Raw genomic sequence first — 21,038 nt, forward strand, 5'->3', positions numbered from 1 at the left:
GACCATAAGAGAAAAAGTAACGAGAATGATATACTGCCTACCCCATCATTTCCTAAGAAATCATAAAGTTTTCTGATTTGCCTGGGATGCTTTTATTTGAAAATAAAATCAATTCACATCCAGATGTATTGCATTAGTTAATTGTTCACGAGTATCTAGGGATTTTTTGGTTCCTGAGCTGGATTTTCTAAGATAGTACTTTCCTAAATGTTAGACTTATCCCTTGTTTGTGGAAACTCTTCTGGTTTCTTAAGATTTTTGCACATTTTATATTCAGTTCAAGTTTTGTTCTCATCAGTCTTTCCTTTTGTGTACATTTATTTGGCTAAGCTAAAAACTATAAATCACTTAAACTTAATAGTTTACTAAGCATATTTTAATTATTAATTTAAAGTGATTTGTGGGAGTAGATAGCCTTAGAATCCATGCATAACCCATGATCTGTGTTGTTTCTAGGTGTGTGTGTGTGTGTGTGTGTGTGTGTGTGTGTGTGTGTGTGTGTGTAGGACCTGCAAGTGTTGGTAATTTCCTGTTGGTTAATCATTGAAGTAGAAGGAGTAATAAACTATGCATATAGGCAACCACAGTCCTTTCCTGTTTCATGTTGTTGAGCATATACTCTGAGCAAGGGAAGTATTGCATACCCTCCTATAGAACTTACTGGAGATCCAATCTTGTTTTTGTTTTCTATTACTCTACCTTTCTATTAATTGTTGTTCTTCACCTCTAAGTATCAAATCTAATAATTCCCTAGCCTTACATATTTCCATGCCTTTATTTTCCAAACAGTATTTCACATGTATGCTAAGAAAGGATAAGATAGCATAAGTCTGAAGTAAACATTGAAGTGACTCTTCAGTGGTTGTCGTAAGCCAGATTTTGAAGACCAACTTGACATGGGTCAGAGCAAGAATTCAGTACCACTGAAACATTTGAAGGAAATAGAGAAAAGTCATATTTAAATCATAAGATGTGAATATGTACTAAGGGAACAACAAATTTGGTCAGATTCTTTAACTAGAGAATAATTTATAAGAAATAGAATTATTTGTTCTACAGAGGTATAACAAAATCTAAGTTGGTCAAATCTAAGCATTTTTAATGTTAAATTTCACTGTTGGCCTTTTTTCTTGTCATAAGGAAAAAAAGGATTGTAAGTTGACATTAGAAAACAAACATTGCTGACATTTGTATCTAATAATGGTATAGAAATTTAATTAGGAGCATGACAGATTTTTAAAAATTTGATAAATGTAACAAATGCATTACTCTAAGAAAAATACTGGCACGAAATAATAAAATACCTAGTAGGTATCTCTGTGTAAGTAATTTATATTCCTTTAATAAAGAAAAACAGACTTAACCAATCATATATTACAGTATTTTAACCTGGAGACATTATCTTCTGATAGGCAAAGATTTTAGTGTATTTCTCTGGGAATACATCTGTATTTGGAATAATTTGGCTCATATTTCAGTTTAATTAGCAAATCAACTGTAAATCTCCATTGTATAAATCCAGCTATGAGAAATTCAAATCCATAAGAAGTAAATATTTAATTAAAAATTAATTGTAAAATAGCTTTTAAAACTTTAATGTACTTTAAAATTTAGTTGCCTTGAGAATCCATGTTTTCTCAAAGAGGGAAGCAGGAGGGTGTACTTTATACCAATGATCAAGGCCCTTATTCATGGATACAGAGGTTGGCAGAAAATTTTAACTTTTTAAGCTAACCATTTTTTGTATGGCATTTTTGCTAATTCTAAGAATCAACTTCATTAAAAAAAATGAATTCTGGACATTGGATATTTTATAGTCTTTTGTCTTTTGCAAATAATAAGGGGATTAGATAATACTGTGATATTCATTAACATTTATTTTTGGAGCTGAGGTCTGGGAAAATAGGAAATAATTACAGTGTTGCAATAGCTCTGTCTTGCAGCTATTGAGTATGCTTAGAAAGGTCAGTTTAAGCTTTTTCGTTTTAATCCCTGATTAGGAGTAAAAGAAACGATATAATTTGAAAAAGTCATAGGAGGGAAAAGGAGATACTGGAAATGACTTAAATCAAATAGAGTATATGCTAATTTACTGCAGTGCTATGCATTCTTCGAGATTTTCATCCACTGTTGAGAACCTTCCCCATATTCCTTTATTTCCCTCTACTGACTGTAAGTTCAGATGGTTCTCATGTTTAATTTTAAAGCTATTAACTCACAACTAGCTTTAGTGGCACTTTGTGTTAGCACGTCAGCAAAAGCATAGCATGTAAACCCTTGATCACTATGGCAAGAATATAATTTCTGATTATAGAACAAATAGATAAGCAAAAAAAAATCAGAAATCTAAGTACTGGAGAAAATAACTAGTATATTTGATCACATATGCTTTAGAAAGATGCAACCTGAGTTTCAAAATAAGTACCTCATGGCTCAAACAACGGTTTTCTCAGTTTCCTTTACTAAAAACTATGAAAACAATAAAAATGTAAAAAAATGTGAATAATATAGCATTATTTCCTAATTGTCTTTAATATATATAATTAAATATACTCTCATACTTGAGTGATAGGAAAAAAGAATTGGCCAAATTAAACCAATTTATGATATATTGGCCACCAAGATATTATTTTAATTATTATTTTAAAAATTCTGGCTGACATATTTGAAATGTTCCCAGTCCTAGCTTATATAACTCAGAAAACACAGACTTAACATGACTTTCAAGGGCAACTCTGAATGTTACTGTTTCCATTTTCAGCCTCATGGCAGAAAGAGTTTTATTAACCAGTGTAAGCTCTGGAATGTCAAAGGCGTGATAGGCAGTATAGACTCCACACACAGAATAGATGCATAGTCATTTTATTTTAAATTGCTTCACTTGACAACGTACCGTGAAAATCTGGAGAGAGGAAGTAAAAGTAAGTGATTTTATATAGTGCTCTAAAATGTTGAGGCTTGAAAAATAAAAGTCCTAGGATTAAAATGCTCAAACATTTGAGTTTGTGATGTAGCTAATTCTAATAGGTTCCTTTACGCCTGCCATAGGGTTCGAATAACTAAGAGCTAGTCTGATAGGTGCCAGGCATCATTGTTTCACAAGTAGGGATTCCAGGTTTTCTAGAAAGTAACAGGCTTTGTCCCAAACCTGCTTCTTCATTCTTGTATTATATAATAACATGTTCTGAGAGGCAGACTAGATGACTAGGAATTTTACATACTCATTTAGGGATTTCCAGGTAATAATTAGTGTAGTGTGATAAGGTCCTGAGGAACTGGATCTCCCAAGCAGGGTGTCTTGGATCTAGAGTAGCCTCCTCTGTTTAGTCCTCCTCTGTTTACTGTCTGTTTATTCCTCTGTTTACCCCTGTTTATCTTTACAAAAAATCTGTACACTGTGATTTTTAAAAGATTGGAATACTGTTTGTGGTTATATGTGTTTGATAGTATAATTGTAATTACACTTTAAAAAAAAGAATCTCACCCATTAGATTGTAATCTTTATGCAGTCAGGAAGGGCCAAACTCACCTGTGAATATTGCCCTCACCCCTCCACATGGTGCTATTCATTTAATAAGAGTTTGTTTATCTTTAGTTGCTTGGAATATGTAGTGAGAAAGACAGGGGGCATCTCTGTTCTAGTGGATCTTATATTCCAGTAAGTAAAGACAAACAACAAATGACTAAACTAATACATAAGAAAAATCCGAGTGTGAAAATATTATGTTAATAAAGTTATAGAAATAGTAACTCAGAAGCAAATTTAGATAGCATCTTCATGAAAAGCCTCTCTGTGCAGGTGACACTTAAACTGAGTCCTGAATGATAAGAATGACAGATTATTTAAAGATACAGAGGAAGAGCAATTGGGGTAGAGCAAATAGCTCTAGCAAATAGTGTGGAAGAGAGAGAAGACAAGTATGACTGAAACATAGTGTCAGAGGGCAAGAATGGTATGCAGTTAGATTAGAGAGGCAGGAAGGTGCTAGATCATATAAGGATTTCAGGTTCAAGGATTTGGATTTTTCCTCTTAGTGTGATGGGACTCCATTGGTTTTTATCCAGAGGAATGCCATCTGATTTATAGTTGAGCAGAGGAGAAGGAACCAACCAGCAAAGGAGCTAAAAAGCAGTTCTTAGTGAGGTAGGAGGATAATCAGGCAAGGGTGGTACATGAAGCTCAAGAAGAGGGAAGAGAGGATGAAGAATGAAGGAGTGGTTAACTAGGTTAGTAATCAAAATGACAAGTAAGATGCTATCAAAAAATGGCTATTGGATTTGGGAACCTGGAGGTTGATGGCACCCTTTACAAGAGATGCTTTAATGAGATAGTGGGTAAAGGGAATAGTAGGGTAAGGAAGTAGAAAACAAAATATTTTTTAGTGAAGAGGAACACATAATGAGGCAGTAGCGGGAGGGGTTTTTTGGGTCAAGAGTTTGTTTGGTTTGGTTTGGTTTTGGTTGATAATGGAGAACTGTAGAGAAGGAGACATTGTAGATGCTTGAGGCGGCCAGGTATTTTAGGAGAAAAGTCCTTGAAAAAGTGAGAGGAAGTGGGGTAACGGGCAGCATATCTTAGTATGCCTTTCTCAACAGATGCTTTCTCTATATATACTTTCACATTCAGTTGACAAAAACGTGCAAATTTTGCTGAGCACCATAGCAGAAAATTTGCTTGAAATGGTTCCAGTCTAATAAAAAATTGTATTACCCAAAACATGGCAGAAATAAATCACACTCATTTGGGAAGAAATGTTTCTAGCATACAGAGCAGGAGACTATTATTTTAATTTCCTTTTTAAAAAAACGTTATATTTCAGGTGCTTCAAGAAGACCTGGAACAGGAACAAGTCAGGGTGAATTCTCTCACGCACATGGTGGTGGTGGTTGATGAATCTAGTGGCGATCATGCAACTGCTGCTTTGGAAAAACAACTTAAGGTCAGAGTATTTTCTTTAATACACTAAATATGTCATTCAAAATAATTAACTTCAATTCAGAAAATATTTAGAAAATTTAAAATGTAATTTGTATATTACAAATATTTAAAATGCAATGTATTCATTTAAACTAATTCAAATTATGTCCCATTTGTGGGATGTTTGTGCATAATTCCTTTTCATTATACACTGTTTGCTCACACTAGCTTCCTGGCCTTTGAGGAAATATATAAATGCAGATCTGTTTTTAAATTATAGTTGAATAGCATACATTAGATAACTGGTCAGAGGAATATTATTTATGCTCTCTTCAAACCTACAGTGTAAGAGAGGACAAAGGTAAAAAGACACAAAAAGGATCACATTCAGTCAAATAAGAAAACATTTAACACCTTCAGTATATTTTTTCCTGGAAGCCTTCAGCTGTAGTCTTGATGAGGACATAGCAGGATGCTTAAGTCATGGAAGTTTTGTTGTAGGAGATACTTAGCTTTTCAATCCCTCATTCAATCTGACTCATAGTAATTGTGTCCTTGGAAACATAACTAGTATATATTAATAAAGGATAATGTGGATATTTTCATATTTACTTCCTAACTGGAAATGATAACGTTGTGTTGTAAGTTTTTTTTTTTTAATTGCAACAAATTTAAATTTATACGTTTATTTTTAAATTTCAACAAAGCATATATACGTATACCAAAACATCAACATTAAGGGAAAATAATAACAGTTTATTGTTCTGAACGTGACACATACATTCACATATTTACCCAACCACAGATTATATTTGAGGCATTCATTGTACCCACTACATGCTTGCCTTTCCTTTGTGATAGTTAGAAGCCAATAGTCTAACACGTCTGAGGATCCAATCAACGTGGGTTTATTTTTTTTTTAATTTTTTAAAATTTTTTATTTATTTATTTTTAAAATATCTTTATTTGAGTATAACTGTTTTACAATAGTGTGTTAGTTTCTCTTTTACAACAAAGTGAATCAGTTATACATATACATATGTTCCCATAACTCTTCCCTCTGTTGTCACCCTCCCTCCCACCCCTCAACATGGGTTTAAATAGCTTTATAAGCCCAAGGTTTTTCTAAACCTAGTTTCTCTTACCTAAGCTATAAAAAAACCTTATCTCTGTTTTTTTCTCTTTTTGTGTGAATTGTGGTTTTTCTTATCCCAGTGAAATGTCATTTCCTAAGGTTACTGTTTTAGACTGCCAATCTCCAAAAATATTATCTCACTCTCCATCATTAAATGAAAAAGACGAAACTGTTGAACTGCTACAGTTGAGCACTTAATATATACTAGTGATTCATGTTAATTGCTTATGTTTCAGTGAAATTGCAGGGATTACAGATCTAAAAAGGTTTATGACACCCAATATTATAATGTATCATTACATATATGATCAGATTTGTTGTACACAGACACACACACACACACACACACACACGACTGGCTAAAGGACTGACAGGCCACTGCTACACCCATTTTACAGAATTCCATAGTTCTGATACAATAGTGTTGTGACTATTTACAGATGGGTAAAAATCTAATATTCAGTGTTTCTCAGAAATTTTCAGAAAAGTTAAAAGAAGGCTGGGAGGCAGAGTTTAGAAGGGTGACTGGTTAAAAAAATTAAGGCAGAAACTTTTCTAAGTCATAGAGTATTTCCAGTTAAGATAACAACTGATAAACAGTTTGGCACCACACGACCTAATACAACTAGCTTTAGAATATAATTATTCCAAGGTGATGCCTGTGGGACTAGGCCACCTTGAAAAACAGTCCATAGTATTCACAGATGGTGACTGGGTTAGACCTTAGGTAGGATGAATTAAGAGTGGTGGCCCTAAGCTTTTCTATATTTATTATCTTATTTGCTTTCATTTTTTACCTTAGTTTCTGTCTTTATTTATTTGACCCCAAAAAATCTACTAAGATAGCTGCACATGTATTGGCTACTCCCAGTTCACACAAACTCAGTCCACATTTGTATATGATTGCCTCCCCCCTTAGTTAGTGTTGACCTTGGCCTCCCAGCCTCCTCTTTTCTCCTCGATCCCCTTTCTCCTTTTGATACCCTCATTTCTGTTACTTTTACCTGACTTTTAGATAATCTAGACTAGTGTCTAAAAGAGCAGAGTTAAAGGACTTAACTGGTGAGAAGGCCCCTGCTTTAGCCTTTCTTTCTTCCTATTCCATCAGTCCCAGAGGAATCCATGCTTGAATTCTATGCCTTATTTAACTATTGGTTGGAATTGCCCTGGAATGCTGGGCTCTCATTTGACTTGGGAATTTTGATGATTCTTTCTTAGGTTCTTTATGAGTAATATAATCTTGTCTTAACTAGTTTAATTTTTATAAAGAAAGAGAAGAGGCAAAGAAGTTGGTAGAGAAAGAGGAGGAGAGAAGAAATAATAAAAAACAAAAAGACAGATAAATACATTAGAGGAGTCACTTAAACAGCAACCTAAATATCCTCTGCATGTGACAAGAATTCCATGTATGCTTCAGAGACTGAGCTATCATGTTTCATACTGGGCCCTGAGGAATTCTATTAGAAGTAATAGGAAGAATTTTAAGAAAGAGAAAAAGGTGTATGGACTCAATACAAAAGGAGAAAAAAAAAACTGGCAGGAACCTGAGAAGAATGCTTTAGAGCTTTTGTTGAAGCAAGGTCTGGTCATCCATATCTGATTCCTGAAGACCTGTTAGTGTTGAACGCTCATCCCACACCTTCTTTCTCCTCCATGGCCTCCCATGTCACCACAGTGCCTTAATCCATTTCTCTCCAATTTGCTGAAGTACCAGAGCCTCAAAATGGATACCCAATTGTCTTTAGTAAAGAGGTACAGATAGGGGAAAACTAGGAAAGATAGTCTTTGATTTAATTCAGTAACAGAGAGAGAGAGAGGTGTTCTTACCATCTTGAGTTAGAACTCTAAAAATACTCCTCATGGAATATCTTTACATGTATTGACTTAGTTCTTTGAACTCTATTATAAGTTAGATTTTCTCTAACTTTAAAAGACTTTTAGAAGTCTTCTTTTTAAAAGGTTTGAAGAAAAAGAAAGGTCAGAACATATGCTTAGGGATTCTGAAAGATGGCATGACTTACGAAGGATAATATTCTGAAAAGTGCAGTCTCTTGTAAATTAATTTGATTCTCTCAGAGGTTCACCTTGTCCCTCAGCAATGTCACCACAGGTCAGAAACTTGTCCTTAATTTTAGAGGTTTCTATGATATCAGTACACAGAGAACCCGATTTGTAAGCAGTGATGCCAGTTAACTAATTTTGTTGAGAAATAGCTTGGCTAAAAACTAAGTTGCATAATTTATGTGGAGTCTTCAGTCATGGAACATATTACCATGCCTCTTTCATTCTTTTCGATGAGTGCTTGTAATGTTCTTACTATGTCATGGGGATTATGCTGGGTAACAGAGGTAAAACAGTGAACAAAAAGAGAATTTTTTTTACCTTCCTGGGTCAGAAATGAGTAATTTGTGAGCATGCTGCCTTCCTTGGAACCTCAAAACAGTGGTAGCCATTTCTCAGGCTCCCTCTTTGAATTCAAATGCTGATTCCTTGTCACCCGAGGTTGCCATGGTAGGCGTGGCAGTTGCTCTCTTGATACTTGCAATCTAACAGAGGAAATAAACACTAATGAAATATTTACAAAAATTAGCAAATATTTAAAATGAACGTAACTTATTTCTATGAAGGAAAGGAACAAAGTATTGTGACAACAAATTAGTCTGACTTAAGCTGAAGCTTGAAGGCATGAAATGATTTCTTAGTAATGTTTAAACTATGATCTAAAGGACACATTGGAGGGAACTGTATGAAGTGTGTGTATAAGGGAATTGGCGGAGGTACATGCAGTTTCCAGGAAGGGGAAACAGTGTATCACGTCTGCATAGCACTTTCAAGGGACTGAAAAAGGGCCAGTTTAGCTACAGATTGAGGTTCAGAAGAGTGGTGCTAGCGGAGGCTTGGTGGGTAGCTAGAATTAGTGTGTGATACTAAACTCTACCATAATTCTTCAGTCAACAAACATGTATTGAGCAGCAGCTGTGTGCCAGGATGGTGGCTGGGACTTCTGTGGTGGGGATGGGTGGGGGCAACAGTCATGGCACCTGCCCTCCTGGACCTGCACTAATTAAATGCAATTAAGTGTAAATTTCTGGCCATGATGAGTTCAATGTGACAGATATATGTATTACTAGGTGATTCACCTTTCTGTAGAAGGTAAGGAAAGGCCTACCTAAGTGGCCTTAAGTGAAATCTGAAGATTTAGTAGAAATTAATTAGGCAACAATAAAGAACAAGAAAGTGTTCCAGATAAAAGGACCATATTTATTCATTCATTTGACAAATATGTATTGAGTGCCTACTAGGTGCCAGCCAAAAGTCTAAGCTTTGAGGTTAAGTATGGACAAAACAAAAATTGTTCCTCTATGAAGCCTACATTCGAAGCAAGCATCAGAATAAATAAGCAAGCTTTATACTATGAAAAAGGTGCTAAGAACTATAAGGAACAAATAGACTGGAGAAGGAAGCAGTTTTACATGAAGCGGTCAAGGGAAAACTATGTTGAGAAGGTGGCATTTGAGCAAAAACTAAAGATAAGGGAGGTGTTTTGGAGACACACAGGTCCTATTGGCCTTTCACATTGGAAACTGAAAAAGACTATCGAACATAAAGAAAGTCTGTTGTTCTAGGGAGATAGCTGTTTCTAGTATATATATATAAAAAAGAACCTGGTTAGGCCCATAGTGCTTACAGAAGATGCTCTAATTAAAACATTTTCCAAATAAAAGGTAGAGCTATTAAAATCCCATTTTTAGATATGTTCTTCTATACAGGTTAACACTTGAGAGTCCAACTAGATGTATTAAAGGTGTCTAAGGCCACAGACCCGAGAGAGTTTCTGGCATAGAAAAAGTGTTTGGATTATTTTGTTGAATGATGTTAATCTTAACGTTACTGTCTAAAATTTTGGAGAATTAAAGGTATATCAAAAGAATGGATACATACATACAAGCATCCTATACATACAAGCATCCTACAAGAAGAAGCATCTTCTTCTTTTGAAGAAGAGTAACCTGGGAAATACACTTTTAGAGTAGATTATTACACATAAGGCTATGCACACATGTATAGTTTCTTACTCATCTGATGAAGTTAATAACCTTTATTGAATAAAGGAATAATTTTCAAAGATTAGAAAGGTCTCTTAAGAGCTATGATACATTCACTAAAATCAAGACATGAAAACCAACTGGATATCAAAATGACATTAAACAATTTGTGCAAATATTATGTGGTATTATCAAGATAAACTCTTTGGTGGCTATATTAAGTTGGTTGACCCAGTGGAATGGAATAAATAGAAAATGTTTTGATTTCCCTGAAGTATTGTGCAAAGCCTCTCGTGGGATGTCTATGGATAAGGTAAGCCTCCTTATTGGACTGCAAATGATTGGACTCGTTTATTCAACTTTCAGAGTCAGAAAGTTTGGGGACAGGAAGCCATTTGAGGATATAGTTGGGTCACTGTGTAAATTTCACCACCATGTGAGTGGTTAATGGATGAGTTCCTCTCCCAAATGACTTTAGAAATTTCATAACAATGTCCTATGAAGTAAGAATGTCACATAAAAGTGTCATATACTTGTCTTTAATGTTTTAAATCAGAAAAGGCATATTTACTGTTTGAAATTTTACTGCTTAAATAAAAGCAGTATGGAGTCCCGCAGCCAGTGAGCTGGGCGCGCAGCTGCCCACCGGCACTGTGCCCGCTGCAGCCGAACCTGGCCCCTGTGGGAGCTTAACAGAGAGCAGGGATCGCGAGCCTTGGCCAGAGTGAGCATGTGTAGCTGCCGCCAAGTCAGCACCTGAAGCACATGGAGAAATGGATGGAAGATAAGAGCAAAGCCGAGACTTAGGCTTAAAAGCAGGTTGCTTGCTGCCTTGAGGACCAAATGCAAGTTTGAACTTTGTTCTAGGAAGATACGAGGGACTCCTTCCTAAGCCTGTAAATAAGCCCTGCCCTTGGTGCCTAAGGAAGGGGTTAGTGAAAGTCAGCCTGAGAGTCAACTAACTGCTGAACAGTCCTCAACAGGAAGACACTGGAACTCATAAAAAAAGACTGGTGACTCACAAACTGGAGAACACTGATACCACAGAAGTCCACCCACTGGAGTGAAGGTTCTGAGCGCCACATCAGGCTTCCCAACCTGGGGGTCCGGCAAAGGGAGGAGGAATTCCTAGAGAATCAGACTTTGAAGGCTAGCGGGATTTGATTGCAGGACTTCAGCAGGACTGGGGGAAACAGAGACTCCACTCTTGGAGGGCACACACAAAGTAGTGTTGTGCACCGGGACCCAGGGGAAGGAGCAGTGACCCTACAGGAGGCTGAACGAGACCTACCTGCTAGTGTTGGAGGGTCTCCTGCAGAGGCGGGGGGTGGCTGTGTCTCACCATGAGGACTAGGTACTGGCAGCAGAAGTTCAGGGAAGTACTCCTTGGCATGAGCCCTCCCAGGGTCCGCCATTAGCCCCACCAAAGAGCCAAGGTAGGCTCCAGTGTTGGGTCGCTTCAGACCAAACAACGAACAGAGAGGGAACCCAGCCCCACCCATCAGCAGTCAAGCAGATTAGAGTTTTACTGAGCTCTGCCCACCAGAACAACACCCAGCTCTACCCACCACCAGTCCCTCCCATCAGGAAACTTACACAAGCCTCTTAGATAGCCTCATCCACCAGAGAGCAGACAGCAGAAGCAAGAAGAACTACAATCCTGCAGCCTGTGGAACAAAAATCACATTCACAGAAAGATAAACAAGATGAAAAGGCAGAGGGCTATGTACCAGATGAAGGAACAAGGTAAAACCCCAGAAAAACAACTAAATGAAGTGGAGATAGGCAATCTTCTAGAAAAAGAATTCAGAATAATGATAGTGAAGATGATCCAGGACCTCGGAAAAAAGAATGGAGGCAAAGAGCGAGAAGATGCAAGAAATGTTTAACAAAGACCTAGAAGAATTAAAGAACAAACAAACAGAGATGAACAATACAATAACTGAAATGAAAACTACACTCGAAGGAATCAATAGTAGAATAACTGAGGCAGAAGAATGGATAAGTGACCTGGAAGGCAGAATGGTGGAATTCACTGCAGCAGAAAAGAATAAAGAAAAAGAAGGAAAACAAATGAAGACAGCCTAAGAGACCTCTGGGATAACATTAAATGCAGCAACATTCACATTATAAGGGTCTCAGAAGGAGAAGAGAGAGAGAAAGGACTCTAGAAAATATTTGAGGAGATTACAGTCGAAAACTTCCCTAACCTGGGAAAGGAAATAGCTACCCAAATCCAGGAAGCACAGAGAGTCCCATACAGGATAAACCCAAGGAGTAACATGCCGATCAAATCAAATTTGATTTGCCAATCAAATTGGCAAAAATTAAAGACAAAGAAAAATTACTGAAAGCAGCAAGGGAAAAATGAAAAATAAAATACAAGGGAACTCCCATAAGGTTAACAGCTGATTTGTCAGCAGAAACTCTACAAGCCAGAAGGGAGTAGCATGATATACTTAAAGTGATGAAAGAGAAGAACCTCCTCATGGAATATCTTTACATGTATTGACTTAGTTCTTTGAACTCTATTATAAGTTAGATTTTCTCTAACTTTAAAAGACTTTTAGAAGTTTTCTTTAGCATTATAGTTGAAAACTTCCCTAATATGGGAAAGGAAATAGCTACCCATAATCCAAGAAGTGCAGAGAGTTCCATACAGGATAAACCCAAGGAGAAATATGCCAAGACACATAGTAATCAAATTGGAAAAAATTAAAGACAAAAATTATTGAAAGCAGCAAAGGAAAAATGACAAATAGCATACAAGGGAACTCCCATAGGTTAACAGCTGATTTCTCAGCAGAAACTCTACAAGTCAGAAGGGAGTGGCAGGACATATTCAAAGTGATGAAAGGGAAGAACCTACAACCAAGAATACTTTACCCAGCAAGTATCTCATTCAGATTCCATGGAGAAATCAAAAGCTTTACAGACAAGCAAAAGCTAAGATAATTCACCACCACCAAGCCAGCTCTACAACAAATGCTAAAGGAACTTCTCTAAGTGGAAAACACAAGAGAAGAAAAGGACCTATAAAAACAAACCCATAATAATTAAGAAAATGGTAATAGGAACACACATATCGATAATTACCTTAAGCATGAATGGATTAAATGCTCCAGCCAAAAGATACAGGCTCGCTAAATGGATACAAAAACAAGACCCGTATATATATGCTGTCTACAAGAGACCCACTTCAGACCTAGGGACACATACAGACTGAAAGTGGGGGGATGGAAAAAGATACTCCATGCAAATGGAAATCAAAAGAAAGCTGTAGTAGCAATACTCATATCAGATAAAATAGACTTTAAAATAAAGAATGTTACAAGTGACAAGGAAGGACACTACGTAATGATGAAGGGATTAATCCAAGAAGAAGATATAACAATTATAAGTATATATGCACCCAACATAGGAGCACCTCAATACATAAGGCAACTGCTAACAGCTCTAAAAGAGGAAATCATCAGTCACATAATAATTGTGGGGGAATTTAACACGTCACTTACACCAATCGACAGATCATCCAAACAGAAAATTAATAAGGAAACACAAGCTTTAAATGACACAACAGACCAGATAGATTTAATTGATATTTATAGGACATTCCATCCAAAACCAGCAGATTACACTTTCTTCTCAAGTGCACATGGAACATTCTCCAGGATAGATCACATCTTGGCTCACAAATCAAGCCTCAGTAAACTTAAGAAAATTAAAATCTTATCAAGCATCTTTTCTGACCACAACGCTATGAGATTAGAAATCAATTACAGGGAAAAACACGTAAAAAACACAAACACATGGAATCAAAACAATACGTTACTAAATAAGCAAGAGATCACTGAAGAAATCAGGGAGGAAATCAAAAAATACCGAGAGACAAATGACAAAGAAAACATGATGATCCAAAACTTACGGGATGCAGCAAAAGCAGTTCTAAGAGGGAAGTTTATAGCAATACAAGACTACCTCAAGAAACAAAAAAAATCTCAAATAAACAGTCTAACCTTACACCTAAAGGAACTAGAGAAGGAAGAACAAACAAAACCCAAAGTTAGTAGGAGGAAAGAAATCATAAAGATCAGAACAGAAATAAATGAAATAGAAACAAAGAAAACAATAGCAAAGATCAGTAAAACTAAAAGCTGGTTCTTTGAGAAGATAAAAAAAAATTGATAAACCATTAGCCAGAGTCATCAAGAAAAAGAGGGAGCAGGCTCAGATCAGTAGAATTAGAAATGAAAAAGGAGAAGTAACAACTGACACTGCAGAAATATAAAGAATCATGTGAGATTACTACACGCAACTGTGTGCCAATATAATGGATAATGTGGAAGAAATGGACAAATTCTTAGAAAAGCATAATCTTCTGAGACTAAACCAGGAAGAAATAGAAAATATAAACAGACCAATCACAAGCCCTGAAATTGAGACTGTGATTAAAAATCTTCCAACAAACAAAAGCCCAGGGCCAGATGGCTTCACAGATGAATTCTATCAAACATTTAGAGAAGAGCTAACACCTATCCTTCTCAAACTCCTCCAAAATACAGCAGAGTGAGGAACACTCCCAAACTCATTCTACGAGGCCACCATCACCCTAATACCAAAACCAGACAAAGATGTCACAAAGAAAGATAACTACAGGCCAATATCACTGATGAACATAGATGCAGAAATCCTCAACAAAATACTGGAAAACAGAATCCAACAGCACATTAAAAGGATCATATACCATGATCAAGTGGGATTTATCCCAGGGATGCAAGGATTCTTCAATATACGCAAATCAATCAAGGTGATACACCATATTAACAAATTGAAGAAGAAACACCATATGATCATCTCAATCAATGCAGAAAAAGCTTTTGACAAAATTCAACACCCATTTTTGATAACAACTCTCCAGAAAGTGGGCTCAGAGGGAACCTAACTCAAAATAATAAAGGCCATATACAGCAAACCCACAGCAAACATCATTCTCAATGGTGAAAAACTGAAAGCATTTCCTCTAAGATCAGGAACAAGAGAAGGATGTCCACTCTCACCACTATTATTCAGCATAGTTTTGGAAATTTTAGCCACGGCAGTCAGAGAAGAAAAAGAAATAAAAGGAATACAAATCAGAAAAGAAGTAAAGCTGTCACTGTTTGCAGATGACATGATACTATACATAGAGAATCCTAAAGATGCCACCAGAAAACTAGTAGAGCTAACTGGTGAATCTGGTAAAGTTGCAGTATACAAAATTAATGCAGAGGAATCTATTGCATTCCTAGACACTAATGATGAAAAGTCTGAAATAGAAATTAAGGAAACACTCCCATTTACCATTGTAACAAAAAGAATAAAATACCTACGAATAAACCTACCTAGGGAGACAAGAGACCTGTATGCAGAAACCTATAAGACACTGATGAACGAAATTAAAGATGATACAAACAGATGGAGAGATATACCATGTTCTTGGATTGGAAGAATCAATATTGTGAAAATGACTATCCTACCCAAAGCAATCTACAGATTCAGTGCAATCCCTATCAAGTTAACAAAGACATTTTTTACAGAACTAGAACAAAAAATCTTAAAATTTGTATGGAGACACAAAAGACCCTGAATAGCCAAAGCAGTCTTGAGGGAAAAAAACGGATCTGGAGGAATCAGACTCTGTGACTGCAGACTATACTACAAAGCTAGTGTAATCAAGACAATGTGGTACTGGCATAAAAACGGAAGCATAGATCAATGGATTGGGATAGAAAACCCATAAATAAACCCATGCACCTATGGTCAACTTATCTATGATAAAAGTGGCAAGGATATACAATGGAGAAAAGACAGTCTCTTCAATAAGTGGTCCTGGGAAAACTGGACAGCTACATGTAAAAGAATGAAATTAGAACACTCCCTAACACCATGCACAAAAATAGACTCAAAATGGATTAGAGACCTAAATGTAAGACTGGACACTATAAGACTCTTAGAGGAAAACTTAGGAAGAACACTCTTTGACATAATTCAGAGCAACATCTTTTTTGACCAACCTCCTAGAGTAATGGAAATAAAAACAAAAATAAACAAATGGGACCTAATGAAACATAAAAGCTCTTGCACAGCAAAGGAAACCATAAACAAGGCGAAAAGACAACCCTCAAAATGAGAGAAAATATTTGCAAGTGAATCAATGGACAAATGATTAATCTCTAAAATATATAAACAGCTCATGCAGCTCAATATTAAAAAAAAACACGTGATCCAAAAATGAGCAGAAGACCTAAATAGACATTTCTCCAAGGAAGACATACAGCTGGCCAAGAAGCATATGAAAAGCTGCTCAGCATCACTAATTATTAGAGAAATGCCAATCAAAACTTCAATGAGGTATCACCTGACACCAGTTAGAATGGGCATCATCAGAAAATCTACGAAGAACAAATGCTAGAGAGGGTGTGGAGAAAAGAGAACCCTCTTGCACTGTTGGTGGGAATGTAAATTGATAAAGCCACTATGGAGAACAGTATGGAGTTTCCTTAAAAAAACTAAAAACAGAACCACCATATGACCCAGCAGTCCCAGTACTGGGCATATACCCAGAGAAAACCATAATTCACAAAGACACATGCACCCCATTATTCATTGCAGCGCTATTTACAATAGCCAGGTTGTGGAAGCAACCGAAATGCCGATCAGCAGACGAGTGGATAAAGAAGATGTGGTACATATATATAATGGAATATTACTCAGCCATAAAAAGGAATGAAATTGAGTCATTTGTAGAGACGTGGATGAATCTAGAGACTGTCATATAGAGTGAAGTAAGTCAGAAAGAGAAAAACAAATATTGTATATTAACGCATATATGTGGAACCTGGAAAAATGGTACAGATGAACTGGTTTGCAGGGCAGAAATTGAGACACAGATGTAGAGAACAGACATATGGACACCGGGGGGGAAAGTGGCGGGGGGGTGGTGTGATGAATTGGGAGATTGGGATTGACATGTATACAATGATGTGTATAAAATTGATGACTAATAAGAACCTGCTGTATAAAAAAATAAATAAAATTCAAAAATTCAAAAAAAGCAGTATCTTTAAGTTAATTAAATTTTTGATAAGATCTGAATTCCCATCCATACATGTGAACATAAACCTATATATAAATGTAAGTATATATCTATTTTTACAAATGTATGTATATGTACATATATACATTTTCTCCATACGTATGGATGTATGTGTATATATATACTGGGGGGAGAGAGAGAAAGAGAGAGAGAGAGAGAGAGACACCAACCAACCTTACTTGGACACAAATTTAAGATTAAATCAAAGCAAGATGATATAGATTCTTAGTAAATTAGTGCAATGTTGGATGTGGCACAATGTCCAGATTATAAGGACTAATAATTATGTTCTGTGATAGTTTGAATACACTTTTAGTATCTTAGCTGAATTTTTCAGGGATAGTGACATCCTGTAAAGAATGTTTGTAGAACCAGGTGTTACTTAATTTTAAGAAAAACCTAAGTATAGATAAGGGGCATGTGAGCAGTTTTATCTTGTTAAAAAGGAAGGCATTTTCTGTTTTACTTCAGAAGGTTGTACTATCCAAAACAGGCACAAGTTGATAAGCCAGTATGTCTTCTGCCCATACCTCTTTCCTGAGTGCAATTTCTTCTCTCCCATTTTCTGCTGGATATATACCTCTTAAAGTTAAAAATACACCTCAAACACAGCAAGGTGAAACTTAACTCACTGTGTCCTACTTCCCTCTAAACTTGCTTCTTTTACTGACTTCCCCATTTTTGTTAGTGCACCGCCATTCACCTTGATGCCTGTACCAGAAACCTGGAGGCATTCCAGACACATCCCTTTCCTGTGTCTTGTGAGCCCTCTAATGTAAACACTCACAACATTGCTTAACTGTGTCTCATATTCAGTGTTTCATCCTTGTTCTTGTTACTGTTTTCCAAAGTAAAGCCCATATCTTCAACCCCTGGAAGTCCTTGCCTACATTCTTTCGTCACTTCAATCCAATCTCTACATTGAAGTCAGTGCGGAATTTCAAGAGCCTATATAATAGAGTTTCTCCTCTGCTAAAATCCTCAGTAACTTTCTGTCTTCTAGAGAGTCTCATCACTTAGGCCTACAATGAATAAGTGACCACCCCCACCTGTCTCTCAATACTTATCTCCTATTACGCCCCTCATATCCCTCAACCTACATTCTCTCCCTACAAGCTATTTCTGGTACTCTGTCACTGTCTTTGTACATGCTATTCCTGTCACTCAGAATACTCATCTTCATCATGTCTGCTTGGATAAGTCCTATTTCATGTAGCAAACTCAGTTCAGATTTTCATCTGTGAAGATGGTCTTTCTATATAGTGATGACCACTCCCTTTTTCGTGCTATCTCTGCACCATGATTGTGCCTCTGTTTTTTGGAAGGAAAATAGTCTACTAAAAAGTGATTGTTCAGAAAGGCTATAATGTCACCTCATCTATCATGGCTTGCAAATGGGATATGGAACTAAAAGTCTTTGTGGTACGTACGTTTGGGATAATTAGGGTAGAATAAAAAGGCTATGAAATGTTAAATCCTATAGAATTAAGAAATAAGGGTTATTTATGAAGAAGAATACGGATGAAAATATTTTTGATGTCTCCCTAGTTTCTAATTTTATATTTGGTGAATAAAAAGCATGTTTAAAATAAAAATAACTTTAAATGTGGTAGAAATAATTTCACTAAGCCAGGTGTCAACAACTGTTGCCCATGAAGCAGTAATTATAATTATTAGCACTTTTGTATGCTCATTATTTTCCAAGAATTGTATATAGTTTGTATGTAAAGCTATCTCTATTTCACACGTGAAAAAGGCTGTGCATAATGAAGCTAAATCCAAGTACATGTAGTTTACGAGTGGCAGAGCTGGGACTGGTACCCAGATCTGTGTGATACCTCAGCCTGGGCTTTGTCCTAATCTCTCAGTTTCATAGGAGAAAATTACTTGGTGACCTGGAGAAGATTATTACAGGAGGAATATATATGCAAGTATGTTAGAATGATAATATTCTGTATGAATTTTAAGTGTTAATTCTCATATGACCTAAAGAGAATTCTGGCCCTGTTGGTCTCTGAAAAAAATCTAAACTTTATACTATGGCACAGTTTTTTTAATTGGAGTACTCTGAAAAGTACACAAATCATAATTATAGCTTGAAGATGTCACAAAGGTCGCATACCCAATTATTCCACACCCAGGTAAAAAGGTATTATGTTACCAACAATCAAAAAGCCCATCAAGCGCCATAATAGTCATAAACTGGTCCCACCTCCTCAAAGGTAACCTCTAACCTGATTTATAATACCTCAGATTAATTTTGTTGTGTTGATGTAAGTGGAATTGCATTATATATATAAATATATATATATGTAACTGACTTTTTCCACTCAACATTATGTTTGTGAGATTCATCCATGTTGCATATAGCATTAGTTCATTAATTTTCTTTTTTAATGACTATACCACAGTTTAATTATGCAATCTACTGTTAAGAAAATGTGGATTGTTTCCAGTTTGGGACCATTACAAATAATTCTTCTTTGAAAATAATTGTACATATCTTTCGGTGAATATTTGTAGGCTTTTATATTGGATATACAGCCAGGATTGGAATCACTGGATCATTGAGTATATGTATCTTTAGCTTTATAGGTATTACCAAAGGGTTTTCCAAAGTTGATGTATAAATTTATACTCTCATCAGTAGTGAATAAAGGTACAAATTGCTGTGCATCTTCTTTAGTACTTCAAATTGTCAGATTTTTAATTTGAGCCTTTCTGGTGGCTGTATAATGACATTTCTCGTTTTAACTTGCATGTACTGGTGGCTAATGAGGTGGAACACTTTCACTTGTTTACTGGTTATTTCAAAGATCTCTTTTTGGAAATGCCTTTTTTTCTATTGAATTGTCTATATTTCTCTTAGTGATTTGCTGTAGTTATTTCAAAATATGTATTCTGGATTGTAGTCCTTTGTTGGTTACCTGTATTACACATTTCCTTTTTTAAAAAATCTAAGTAACTTGCCTTTTTGCTCCTTAATGAATTACTACTTTAATAAACAGAAGTTTTAAATTCATTTTACCCCAGTTCAATATTTTCTGTTATGGTTAGTGTACTTTTGTTCTGAGTTTAAAAGTAACATTTCCTACTCTATGACCTAGAAGATATTCTCCTGGGTTGCCATATAGTTACTTTATTGTTTGACCTTTCATATTACATTCCATCTCGTGTTTATGGTGTGAGAAAGGGATGAATGTCCATTTTTCCTATTTAGATTCAATTGAAGTAGCATGATTTATTGCAAACAGTGTTCTGCAGTGTCACATTTAGTCAAATGCCTATACATGCATGGCTCACTTTATGGATTCTAATAAGTTCTTTTTTTTAAAAGTCATTCAGCCTTCTTTTTTATATGTATAATTTATTTATTTATGTATTCATTCATTCATTCATTTTTGGCAGTGTTGGACCTTAGTTGTGGCATGCAGGATCTTTCATTGCAGTGCAGGCTTTTCGTTGCAGGGTGCGGGCTTCTCTCTAGTTGTGGTGTGTGGGTTTTCTCTCTCTAGCTGTGGCGCATGGGCTCGGTAGTTGTGGTGCACAGGCTTAGTTGCCCTGCAGCATGTGGGATCTTAGTTCCCTGACCAGGGACTGAACCTGTGTCCCCTGCATTGGAAGGCAGATTCTTTACCACTGGACCACCAGGGAAGTCCCTCTAATAAGTTCTGTTTGTACATTTGCCTGTACTTATGTCAATGCCACATTGTCTTAATTGCTATAGATTTATAATGATTTTAATATCTGGTAGTATTGTAAAATAAAAATTGTACCAGCTGGTAAAACAGGCAAGAAAAAATT

The 21,038-nt window shown here is 36.1% G+C and overlaps 1 protein-coding gene across 17 annotated transcripts in view; it reads left to right on the forward strand.

The window, feature by feature from the left end:
• Positions 1 to 21,038, forward strand: part of DMD (dystrophin) — a 2,551,447-nt gene that overhangs the window by 1,031,750 nt on the left and 1,498,659 nt on the right. For all 17 annotated transcript variants that reach the window (XM_067023689.1, XM_067023685.1, XM_067023692.1 and 14 more), the window contains one exon: positions 4,821 to 4,940. In XM_067023689.1, coding sequence (XP_066879790.1) covers positions 4,821 to 4,940 — 120 coding nt within the window. The remainder of the gene's footprint in view (positions 1 to 4,820; positions 4,941 to 21,038) is intronic.

This window comes from Kogia breviceps, chromosome X (genome assembly GCF_026419965.1).
Source record: "Kogia breviceps isolate mKogBre1 chromosome X, mKogBre1 haplotype 1, whole genome shotgun sequence".
NCBI classification, from domain to species: domain Eukaryota; kingdom Metazoa; phylum Chordata; class Mammalia; order Artiodactyla; family Physeteridae; genus Kogia; species Kogia breviceps.